General features: G+C 44.6%; 1 protein-coding gene across 1 annotated transcript in view; it reads left to right on the plus strand.

Moving 5' to 3' along the window:
• LOC124549794 (guanylate cyclase 32E) overlaps positions 1 to 12670 on the plus strand; it is an 828442-nt gene that overhangs the window by 411375 nt on the left and 404397 nt on the right. Inside the window, exon 6 of the mRNA XM_047125268.1 lies at positions 8572 to 8649. Within this exon, the coding sequence (XP_046981224.1) occupies positions 8572 to 8649 (78 nt within the window). The remainder of the gene's footprint in view (positions 1 to 8571; positions 8650 to 12670) is intronic.

Genomic DNA, 12670 nt, shown 5'->3' on the forward strand with positions numbered 1-12670 from the left:
TTGCGTATTGATTCTCCCTGACTAATGTCTTGAACTTCAGCCTACTCTTCGTCACTACTATATTGTGATCTGACTCTATATCTGCTCCTGGGTACGCCTTACAATCCAGTATCTGATTTCGGAATCTCTGTCTGACGATGATGTAATCTAATTGAAATCTTCCCCTATCTCCCGGCCTTTTCCAAGTATACCTCCTTCTCTTGTGATTCTTGAACAGGGTATTCGCTATTACTAGCTACACCTGTTATACCATTTTCTGCTGCTGTTGATATTACGCGATACTCATCTGACCAGAATCCTTGTCTTCCTTCCACTTCACTTCACTGACCCCTACTATATCTAGATTGAGCCTTTGCATTTCCCTTTTCAGATTTTCTAGTTTCCTCTAACACGTTCAAGCTTCTGACATTCCACGCCCCGACTCGTAGAACGTTATCCTTTCGTTGATTATTCAATCTTTTTCTCATGGTAACCTCCCCCTTGGCAGTCCCCTCCCGGAGATCCGAATGGGGGACTATTCCGGAATCTTTTGCCAATGGAGAGATCATCATGACACTTCTTCAATTACAGCCCACACGTCCTGTGGATACACGTTATGTGTCTTTAATGCAGTGGTTTCCATTGCCTTCTGCATCCTCATGTCGTTGATCATTGCTGATTCTTCCGCCTTTAGGGGCAATTTCGCGCCCCTAGGAGAAGAGAGTGCCCTGAACCTCTATCCGCTCCTCCGCCCTCTTTGACAAGGCCGTTGGCAGAATGAGGCTGACTTCTTATGCCGGAAGTCTTCGACAGCCAATGCTGATTATTTATCAAAATTTAGGCAGTGGCCGGGATCGAACCCGGGACCGAAGACGTTTTGATTTATAAATCAAAGACTCTACCCCTAGACCACGGGTACTTAGAGAGGCCGTAGAAATACTTAAACAGCCTAATTATATGAATACGGAGTATGGGCTGAGGATTGCCCGATCTTGGCTGCCAGCAATCAAAGCCCAACAGACCGCAGTGTCAACACTAGGCACGAGCACTATCGGCGAGTAACTACCGCCACGTGGCCGACGTCCAGCTTTTGGTAAACAGCAGCCAACTTCTCATTCGACGGTGACCACCAGTCATGGCACAAAACACAGAACCAATAGACAACAGAGGTTACCTTCTCCCTTCACCGCAATAACCTATTAAAATAAAGTTCCCTCTCCTTCTTCCTTAAGAGACCAATGAAACGAACTATATTTTTTAAATTATGACGTAAAGGCATGCGCAGTGAACATTAACAGCAAAATATAAAGGACACTTCATATCTAGAATGCAACATTAGACCCAGAAGAAGGGCGCTGCAACCGTGGCATTAACGTTGGATTTTTCTCCAGTAGCAGTAGTTTTATACATTATGACGCGGTACCACACCCAGAAAACTTTTATGTCGGAAGATGGGGTATGACAATCTTCCCATCGTGGGACACGTCTGTGATGGCGTTGGCCATAATTCGGGTGAAACTTGGTGCCGGTGTGACATCATTAACCCACCTTAGAGCTTACAAGATTTACTGATCTGTGGAAATTTTCTTCGCATGTGTCGACAGCTCGATGTTCGAAGCGACGCCGGGCCCGAGGATGACGTCATAGGGCGCCAAGCTTCTGCACCCTCAGAGGAAGGCTGCAGGCATCCTTGCCAAACTTACGAGCCATATTGGGAGACAATTACGGGGTTCAAAAGAATGATCCTTATTTTGTTGCACAGAGTAGTTTTCGCTTTGAAAGATAGTGTGGATTTAGAGAAAATGTTAGCATACTGAAGAAGTGTCTTTGAGCTTAAGTAAACCACCTCCACCCATGCTGATCAAGTGCGTGACAGCAATATTATGTTGAACTTAGGAGGAAGGGCATAATCACGATCAGCATACCTGATTGTCGGTAGAGTGTAGTAGGAACGATTAAAGCACTCCACTAAGACACATTTTTAGAAATAACATTAAATGTAACGACAATCTCCACCGATAGTTCTGTGAACCATTTTCTGACGTTTTTGCTTATAAGCGGATTCGTGAATAGAACAGCACGAAATCTTTAAATACTGTAAAAATAACTCTCTACGCTGCACATTACACATATTCGTAATGTTTCAGAAACACACCTCAACATTTCAAGGTGAGGTTCAACACATACAGGAGATGAAGAAATGTCATGTGAACATGAATACGGAAATAGATATCCGTTGAAATACGAGATGTAGTACCTGAGAAACTCCACTTTATTTTCACACTGGTACATCCGTTGACTACCTGAAAGGATGTGTTCCAAATACGTGCCCTTTCCGGTAAGCAGGCTTCCGTGCATCTTTGCAGTGAGGCGCGATTACTTCCAAAAATTCCCTTTGGTGTACCTTTTCTTCGACTACCCACCTGAATTCTTGGAAGAATTAATATTTTATCCACCACCCTCAGGAAAAAGTCCTGTGTGTTAAGTCAGGTGAGCATCATTTGGTCCAAATCTAGCTATACAGCGATTATCATAGGGACGAGTGAGGTGCTGGCGAACAAGAACAGTGAATTTGGCAGGACACCATCGCACATGAAGTGGACCTGTTGCGAGAGTTATAGAGAAAGAACTTCCAACATACGACGCAACCTTCTACACAATAACCGTCTGTACCTCCGCTCTTTCAGGCAGTAGGGAAGTGTACAGGGTCCTACCAAGTGGTCCTCGATAATCACTGTACAGACGGTGACTGTTGATTCCTTGTTGATGGACCATTCCAACAGTTGCAGATGAGTATGTCCACTCATTCAGAATATGAAAATTTTGGACGTTATCTCGTGTGCCTCATCCATCCGTATTACCACTGCTGGAAAAGCAGGCCTCATGCCCCATTGTTGCATAAACCACCGACAAAACCGATTTCAGAAAAATCGGCAGGAGCCAATGTTGCTCACACCATCGTTGCCAGACAGTGTTGTGGCGGACATACAGCTGACGTCAAAAGCGCCCAGTGCTGATGTGCGGATTCTCTTCTGCATTATCAGCTACATTGTCCACAGTTGTGGGATTGGCCGACCTCTTGTCCTAGGTAGAAGTGTGAAACTACCGTGCCCACATAAGCGGTGATGGACTACTTGAAATATATTCCTGTCAGGACATCAGCGGTCTGGATATTATTCGTAATAGAATCGACGAGCTTCTACAGCATTGCCATTTACCGGTACTTACATGAAATGCACGGGCGCATATTCTGCATTTGAATACACCGTTGTCTGAAATAATAACTTCGAGTACAACATCACACCAGTGCATTACCCGTATCTGGAGAAACCCACCTTACGACAGCAGCAGCGGTGTACTTGTTAATAGGGTTGTGCCAGAGCAGTGTGCACAGCCTGCCACATAGTACAGTAATCAGTCTGGCCACAGTCCTTTGAGAACGCAGTGTAGTCACTTAGGACTGCCGGACCGCTAGGGCGAGTTGGTAGCTAGCATTAGTAATGAAAGCGGTAACCTATGTACACGTCTGATATCTCAATAAATATCCATTCCCAGACCCACGTTCATATGACTTTTCCTAATATCGTGCATGTGCTGAACCTCATCCTGAAATATTCCTGTGTATTTTTTGAACACCCTATATGTACATTAAAACACATCAAGTAATTACTGAGAAACACTAAAAGACAAAACATAACTATGAAGGTAAAAGGCAACACACTATCTGATCAAAAGTATCCGGACACACCATGTTGGGGAACGACTCCCTACCTTCCTGGCTGCCAGGAAGGAGGACGACGTCATCGACCCGATCTCTACTGAGCAGGTCGCTTCACAACTTCAGACACTGAATGCCCAAAAGTCCGGAGGCAGTGGTAGCATCACCACCAGTGGAACATCAACTTCTGGCGAATATCTTCAGTGAGATCCTACTTCCAGGGGTCTTCCCTTCTGGGTGGATGCATGTGGAAGTAATGGCTGTCCGCAAACTCAATAAGGACCTACGGTTGCCATCAAGTCACCGTCCCATTAGTCTCTTACCAGCCCTCTCGAAAGTGGTCGAGAGGATCTACATCCTTCTTTAGCTTGTCGACCAGAAACATCTCCTCCCAGATGAACAGTTTGGTTTTTAGGGTGGCCATGCCACCACTCATCAGCTGTTACAGCTGGTGGGGCCTGTAATGAGGGCCCTGGAGACTAGGGAATAACTTGGGTTGGTATTCCTGGATGTCTCGTAGGTCTTTGACTCCGTGTGGGATGAAGGCCTTGTGTACAAACAACGTTGCACGTCTTCCTCCTGAAGTCATACCTCTCTGGCCGCTCGTTCCACATGCGGCCCGACCAAGGGACGTCCACTGTACGGCCTGTCAGAGCTGGGGTGCCTCAGGGGTCCGTTCTGGGCCTTCGCTGTACTACTCCTACACGATGCTGCACCTCGAGTGGACAGGGCGGAGTTAGCTCTCTATGCTGCCGACACTCCCCTATTGGCTTACAGCATGAACACTCACATCATGGAACGCCGTCTGCAACAGGGCTGTGAGGCAATCTGGGCTTGGTCCACTATGTGGCGCCTCAAGTTTAACCCCACCAAGAGTCATGTGTTCACCTTCACTAAGAGGCGGATACCACGGGCCCTTGCGCCGCTCACCATTGTGGGAGGCCCCATCCTGTGGACCAAGACTGCAGTTTACCTTGGTGTCAAGCTGGACCAGCGCCTCTCGTGGGGCCCTCACATTCATTGGATTAGGGCGGGCGCCTCTTCACCACGGAATTACGCTGTACCTCACACTGATACACCCAGTGCTGGAGTGCACGGCCATGTTGTGGGGCAATGCAGCTGACTCAGCCAACCTGCAAAGGGTCCAAAACAGGGTGCCTAAACACGCGCTGCCCCTACCCAGTACTTACCCCACGCAAGAACAACATGAAGACGCCGGAATCCTGCTGCTGAGGGCCGCCTCCGATCCGCAGCACGCAAGTTCTACGAGAAAGCGGGTGAATCCCGGAACAGTCTCATCAGGGTTCTGGGCCACCAACCGCACCACTGGCCAACAACACGCTGGCCGGACCTGCTGCGGGAGTGATCCGCTTTCCAGCAGGTTCAGGACAAACCCAAATCAACTGTTAGGGCCCCCAATATGTCAGGTCACAAATCCCGATCCCATCAGCTACTGCAAGAACAGCACACTGTGCTTAGCCTGCTCCGGGCCTAGCTAAGGAAGCTCGTCCGGCTGCTGCGTCTGCGCCTGCGTCTGTTTTGTCAGCAGAGAAGCACCAACAGTAGAATGGGTCAGTCAGGAGAGGTCAGTGGCTTCTAATGTGGAGTAGTCTCTGAATGTCTCCCGAGCAACAGATCCACCAGAGGCATTTCAACTCTCCCAAAGTTGCCCATGTCGACTGTTGGCAACGTGAATACGTAGTGGAAACGCGAAGTAGCAACCCAGCTAAGTCGAGACCAGGCAGACCTGATGTAGTGGCGAACAAGGCCTTTCTAAAACATGGCATGAAATCAGCGGATGGAATCGCCCACGAGTTCCACTGTGCTACTAGCAGTTCAGGGGTTGTTCTTCGTGATTAGCATGCGGTTCCATTATTTTGCTTAAGAAAACGCTAAATGTGGAAGGATATGAATACATTTCACAACATTGAGTACCACTTCGAGGAACAATTCAAAGTCGATGATTGTCCGTATCAGAATGAAAATGCACCCTGCCAAAAAGCAGCTTTTGTGAAGCAGTGTTTTGTGGAAAATAACATTCCTGAAATGGACTGGCGTGCTCAGAGTCCCGACCTGAACCCAATGGAACACCTTTGGGATGAGCTAGAACTGCGCTGTAGATTCCAGAGTCCAACATCACTGCTTCCTCAGGGCTGCCATTCCTCCATACATTCGGAAACCTCACTGACATTGGCCCCACCAGAGTTCAAGCCATCATAAGGACGGAGAGTACATAAGCCACCTCTCATTAATGTACATTAATGCGTGTCCGGTTACTTTTGATTGGATACTGTAAGTACAGAAGTCACTGCTGAACTCCTGTTTGTGTTCTGTATCTCACAACTCAGTCTTTGTAATTCTTTGTTCGCTGTTTCAGTTCCATCTATCAAAATGTTACTACGGAATAAGGTAACTAATCTGACACGACTGCAAAAATAACACTAGTCTTGATACCCACACTTCTCATGTTGCCGAAGTTATGTTTCAATTCTGTTGAAATAAAAAAAGATACTGAAAAGCAGTAGATGATGTAGTAACCGGTAGAAAAAACCGGTATTCATTAACAAAGGAAATAAATTCCTGCAATAAATCCGCAATCATAATAAATGGGTTTTCCTCTTCGGCATAGGTGTAAAATGTGAAACAATATAATAAACAAAAATATCCTTAAAGCTTTCTAAAAGACCAAAAATTAAAAGGGTTACTTATGAAAAAGGAACATTTTTTATAAGTTGGACGTTTCCGTTAAACACAGTACACTTCATGTTACTTTAGGATACAATTTTTTCTTAATGTGAAGTTATACGTCATACATCGTTCGAACGCTTCTGCTGTACTGTGTTATACATATAAGTGAACAGTTACAGATATTTCACGTGAAACCCGTAGTTAAACTTACGGCAGCACCAGTGATTCTTCATAATTATTTACACGTATTTAAAAACAACAATTTTATTTACTCCGAAACGGAAGACGAACAGCTGTTCGCTGTGTGAGTAAAAATGTTTGTCAATAAATCTTATCGTTACAAATGCTTCCTGCTGGATACCCAAATTTATTGTTAATATCTGTCCCACGTTTATATATGAACTTCTGTGCAAATATTAGAGTCAGTATTTTTTTGATATTTTAATTCTCCTTGTGAAGTGAGTCTTACTGGATCCGTATTGCCTCCAAAGTTGTTCAGTTATTGTTAGAAAAATCTTTGCATCAGCCATCACCCGCAACATCATGCAATTCTGACTTGTCAGTAAATAAACGAAAATGGTTCAAATGGCTCTGAGCACTATGGGACTTAACATCTGAGGTCATCAGTCCCCTAGAACGTAGAACTACTTAAACATAACTAACTTAAGGACATCGCACACATCCATGCCCATGGCTCTGAGCACTATGGGACTTAACATCTGAGGTCATCAGTCCCCTAGAACGTAGAACTACTTAAACATAACTAACTTAAGGACATCGCACACATCCATGCCCGAGGAAGGATACGAACCTGCGACCGTAGCGGTCGCGCGGTTCCAGACTGAAGCACCTAAAACCGAGCGGCCACCCCGGCCGGCGGTCTTTAGAAAATTGAGCACAGCAAGAAAATGGTATTCTCGTTTTAAGGAGTACTGTTTTCACATTAATGACTCTCCACGTTCAGGAAGACGTTCAGGGTTTGATGAAGATCGCTTAACCGCATTAACCCACTGCGATTCACGTCATTGTACTTGAGAACTGGCAGATATGACGGAACGTGATCATTCCACCATCGTGCGACATTTGCATGTAATGGGGAAGGTTCAAAAATCGGTTGTGTGGCCGCTGCTTGCTCATATCCAAAACGACAAAAATCGATGTGTGGCCGTACGTGCATCTTTGCTTGTTCGTCATCAATTGGCTTGTGAACAACACCGACCATTCGTATCGTGTGTCGTTACTAGTGACGAGACATGGGGTCTTTTCGTTAACAAAAGAAAAAAGAATGGTTGACCCTAAACAGAGCAACAACTTCCTGTACAAAGACTTGCGCGCATATGCAGAAGACAATGTTATGCATCTGTTGGAACCGCGGATCTAGTGTGTTACGAATTGCTTGCTCCAGATGTAACCATCACTGCTGACTTTTTGGGTCAACAACTTATACGCCTTGCAGAAGAATTACTAGAACAACGACCAGAAAACTGCGTGAGGTGATGCTACTCCAAGACAAAGCCCGCCCACACTCTGCTAGACGGACAAAAAACACCACACAGTAGTTGGATTGAGAAATCATTTCGCATGCAACTTATTCACAGGATCTTGCGTCCTCAGATTTTCACCTTTTACGCTTTCTGTCGAGCAACCTTCAACGGACTTCCTTTTCGAATAAAAGTGCGCTCCTAACATGGTTCGCCGAGTTCTTCGCCTCAAAACCTCGTGATTTCTTCCGCCGCGGAATCTAAAAGTTACGCTATCATTGGAAAACTGTTGTAAATAATGAATGAAAATGTATAATTGATGACTAAATTGTCTATTACGTGCATCTGTTGTGTTTATTAAGCTACTGGAAAATCGCTACGAACTTATGCACCAGCATAATATCAGTGGCTCGGAATGATGTACCGATGTACACTAAGGTATTAATCCCGGACTTCGTTAGAATAGAACAGACAGTTAGTAGACAACGACAAACACATAACCTCAGACATCTGTGAAGTATTTGGTACCTCTTTGACGAAACTGTATTTCTAGTGCTTGGCTATCACATCTGCAAATGAGACCATCTAACTGAGCCTTTGCTGCACGTTAATCTAAACTTTCCTTTCTTCCAGTTTATGCAAAGAACTCTTCAAATTCTGATATAAGACCTTCATTAAGTAATAAAGAATAATTTATTCTTCCAGTTTACGTAATTCTGGGATACTACTACGAACACCTGGGGCTGATGGCTGCCATGGAAGAAAAGAAGCTCTTTGATAATGGTGAGTACTGACAGTCATGCCACTGTTCCGCATGTATAATGACATAAAATAAAAATTCATTAATTACAATGTAATTGCATTCATCAGTCTTTGTTTCCAGTTGCCTTCTATGGCGTACGAACATTTAAGCTAGGAATGTGATTTACCAATTTTAAAATTTGATTTATGAAATAAATTGGTGTCGCAAATTTACAAATGTATGTAAAAAATGTATATAAGGAAATGAAAGCTAAGTAGAGATTATCGCTAGCAAACTGCAAATTTTTCCCTGCAAATGTGAAAATGCTACTGGTGTTTGTCACTCGAAACTGTATTATATGTCATTGCTTCCAATGACATCAACGAAATGTAATATCTCTAAACATTGCAACTTTGATGATTTGATACTTGTTAATAGTTAATTGATCATAATAACTACTTCCTGTAGAGTGCATGTTTCTTTTAAAATTCACTAGAAAAAAGGACAAATCGTTTATCCTTTAATAAATGTATGTAAAAAGTCCAACAACATGAACTTTGAATAACGTTGCTGAACATTATTAGGTCGAAATTTTATAATTTAAAAATTCTGTAGTTCAAGGTCACCAAACAATGTAGGGCCTGTATTATGTTTCCTGGCATATTTGTATAGCAAACGAACGTTTCCTAGCCCGCCCGGCTAGCCGCGCGGTCTAACGCGCTGCTTCCCAGCGGGAAGGCGTGCCGGTCCCCGGCAAGAATCCACCCGGCGGATTAGTGCCGAGGTCCGGAGTGCCGGCCAGTCTGTGGATGATTTTTAAGGCGGTTTTCTATCGGGTTGTGAACCACTGAGGGCTACGGCAAGACGAAGTCTCTCCATCGCTTCTAGGTCCCCGGTTCAATACACAATACACAACGGTTGCTACTTATGACCCACATAAAACGACAGCACAATAGTGAAGACCCTATTGTTTCAGAGCTTTTACACTACCAAGAGATGGAAAAAAGTATCAGGAAAATGAAAACACTGAAGCAGACAAGCTCTACTGTATACTCTGAAAAGTAAGAACATTTTGTACTTCTTGACGAATAAAATATTTGTCGCGTTGTGACGCATAGGCATGTCAGTCGTTACTCATGTTTTTGATACGCACTGAAATGACTTTTACTGCTAATGCATTAAAAAGGGTACATTACACTGAGGGCACGAAAGTCGTTAGATACCTGCTGATATCGTGTCGGACCTCCTTTTGCCCGGCGTAGTGTAGTAACTCGACGTGGCGTCGACTCAACAAGTCGTTGGATACCGTTGCGGAAATATTGAGCCATGCTGACTCTACAGCCGTCCATATCTGCGAAAGTGTTGCCGGTGCAGGATTTTGTGCACGAACTAAGCTCTCGCTTAGTCCCCATAAATGTTCGATGGGAGTTATGTCGGGGGATATTGGTGGTCACGTCATTCGCTCGGAAGGTCCAGAACGTTCTCCAGAACACTCGCGAACAACTGTGGCACAGTGACATGACATCTTTGTTGGGGAACATGAAGCCTAAGAATGGCTGCAGATCGTCTTCAAGTAGCCGATCGTAACAATTTCCAGTCAACTATCGGCTCAGTTGGACCAGAGGACCTAGCCAATTCCACATAAACACAGCCCATACCATTATGGAGCCACCACCAGCTTCCACAGTGCCTTGTTGACCACTTGGATTCATAGCTTAGTGGGTTCTGTGCTACACTCGAATCCCATCACCAGCTCTTACCAACTGAAATCGGGACTCATCCGACCAGTCGATGGATTTCCAGCGGTCTAGGATCCAACTAATATGGTGATGAGCCCAGGCGAGGCGCTGCAGGCGACGTCGTTCTGTTAGCAAAGGCATTGGCATTCGTCGTCTGCTGCCATGGACCATCAACGCCAAATTTCGTCGTACTGTCCTGACGGCTACGTTCATCGTATGTCCCACCTGGACTTCTATTTCACATAGCGTTGCTCGCCTATTACCAGTGACAACTCCACGCAAATGCCGCTGCTGTCGGGCGGCGTTAAGTGAAGGCCGTCGGCCACTGTTTTCTTCGTGGTGACAAGTAATACCTGTAATTTGGTATTCTCGACGCGCTCTTGACTCTGTGGATCTCGGAATATTGAATTCCCTAATTATTTCCGCAAAGGACTGTTCCTTGCGTCTAGCTCTAACTACCATTCGGCGTTCAGTGTCTGTTAATTCCCGTCGTGAGCCCATAATCACTTTATACGAATCACCCGAGTTCAAATGACAGCTCCGCTAATGCACTGCCCTTTTATACCTTGTGTACGACTGCCATCGGTACATGGGCATATCGCTCTCCCATGACTTTCGGCACCTCATTGTAGTACCGCAACAGATCAACAGTAAGAACCATGGTCGGAAAATACATGTAACACAAGGGATACACGAAATAACTGGTGAAAATGTGAATCCGAAACTGCGCTCGGGGGCATATACTATGTTGCAGTGGAAGCTTATCAATGCAAAAACCAAATAGAAAGTCTATCTGCAATCACTAAGTTGATTATATTGGGGCATTGTAACTGAATTCAGTCCAAACATCCACCGTAACAGAAAAAGGGCTGAGGTGACGTTAAGCAGGCCAGTGGAATCTAATAATTGCACAATTGTAAGAAACAGTAAATAGTATCAATAGAGGTGAATCACAATTCTTGTTAACCATGGTAACAGTTTATTGTGGTACATGAATTCCTATACTTAATACCATGAAATCTAAATAACTTTGCTGTATCTTGGCAGTCTATAATTTGGGCACTATCGCATGAATTATCATGCAGACACTTCCTATAGTTCCGACTGCAAAGTTGTATTTTGAACAGAGCTGTACAAAGTACAGGAACGATAGGAACCAATAAAAATGGGAGAGTCTTTTGTGTCTGTTGGTGAACAGATCTCCATTCACACCTTAACATGGTGGAAGTGAAACAGTCCACAGTCGTTAGCCCTCTCTCTGGGAGATGTTGACACTGTGAACGAATCAGTAGCATCTCTTGATGGACGTATGGTGGAAGCAGAAGATAGTCCCAGCTGGAAAATACAATCCGGAGGCAGCCACTCGGAACTGGGGAGGTGTCTGAGTAGTTACGTGCCTGTGTAGTGGCGGCCTCTTGTGATTGTGTTGTGTACCTCTTGAGCTACGTGCACAGCAGTAACCGTGGTAAAATGTTAAATACTGAGTGAAACACTCTCGTACAAAATATGACACAGAATATGCACTCGAAAATATATTGGTAACGAATGTTCAATGCATGGGATAGTTGCATACGACGTCTGCTAAGGCAATTATTAAATGTGTTGAGCTCTTGTGGTGGACTAATTTATCACTGTAGAAAATACCTACCGAATGTTGTGGACCGAGAGATCTCTACATCTGAATATCGTAGTTCTGATTGAATTCTGGAGACGAAATGCATCTAATTGGCATCCGCCATGTAGCAACTGTTGAAGCCAACAGAGAGGAAGACCGTTTTAGGTTTCCTACGAACGTAAAAAAGCCGTGAGGCAATGATACGACTTACCTTAGAAGTGTTACGGGTAACTTTAAAATATTTCTGTTTGTTGATAACACTAGCTTGTTGTGCAACATTGGCTCGGTTTAAAATAGTACAGTACATGAGCGAAGTCCACGGCCTGTAGAACATAAACTAACGCTAAATCACAGTAGCCGGCTGTTGTGGCCGAGCGGTTCTAGGCACTTCATTCTGGAACCGCGCGACCGCTACGGTCGTAGGTTCTAATCCTGCCTCGGGCATGGATGTGTGTTAGGTTTCAGGTTAGTTAGGTTTCAGTAGTTCTGAGTTCTAGGGGACTGATGACCTCAGATGCCAAGTCCCGTAGTGCTCAGAACCATTTGAATCATTTTTAAAACACAGTAAGACTCAGTTCTTATAGTTTCTAACACACAATTCAGCGAAACTTCACGTTTTAATTTCACAGAACGGGGGTATTATTAGTGAAACTGAACATTTCAAGTTTGTAGGTGTTCAGATAGACAGTAAGCTCTCGCGGAAAGCCC

The sequence above is a fragment of the Schistocerca americana genome, chromosome 1, assembly GCF_021461395.2.
Source record: "Schistocerca americana isolate TAMUIC-IGC-003095 chromosome 1, iqSchAmer2.1, whole genome shotgun sequence".
NCBI lineage: Eukaryota > Metazoa > Arthropoda > Insecta > Orthoptera > Acrididae > Schistocerca > Schistocerca americana.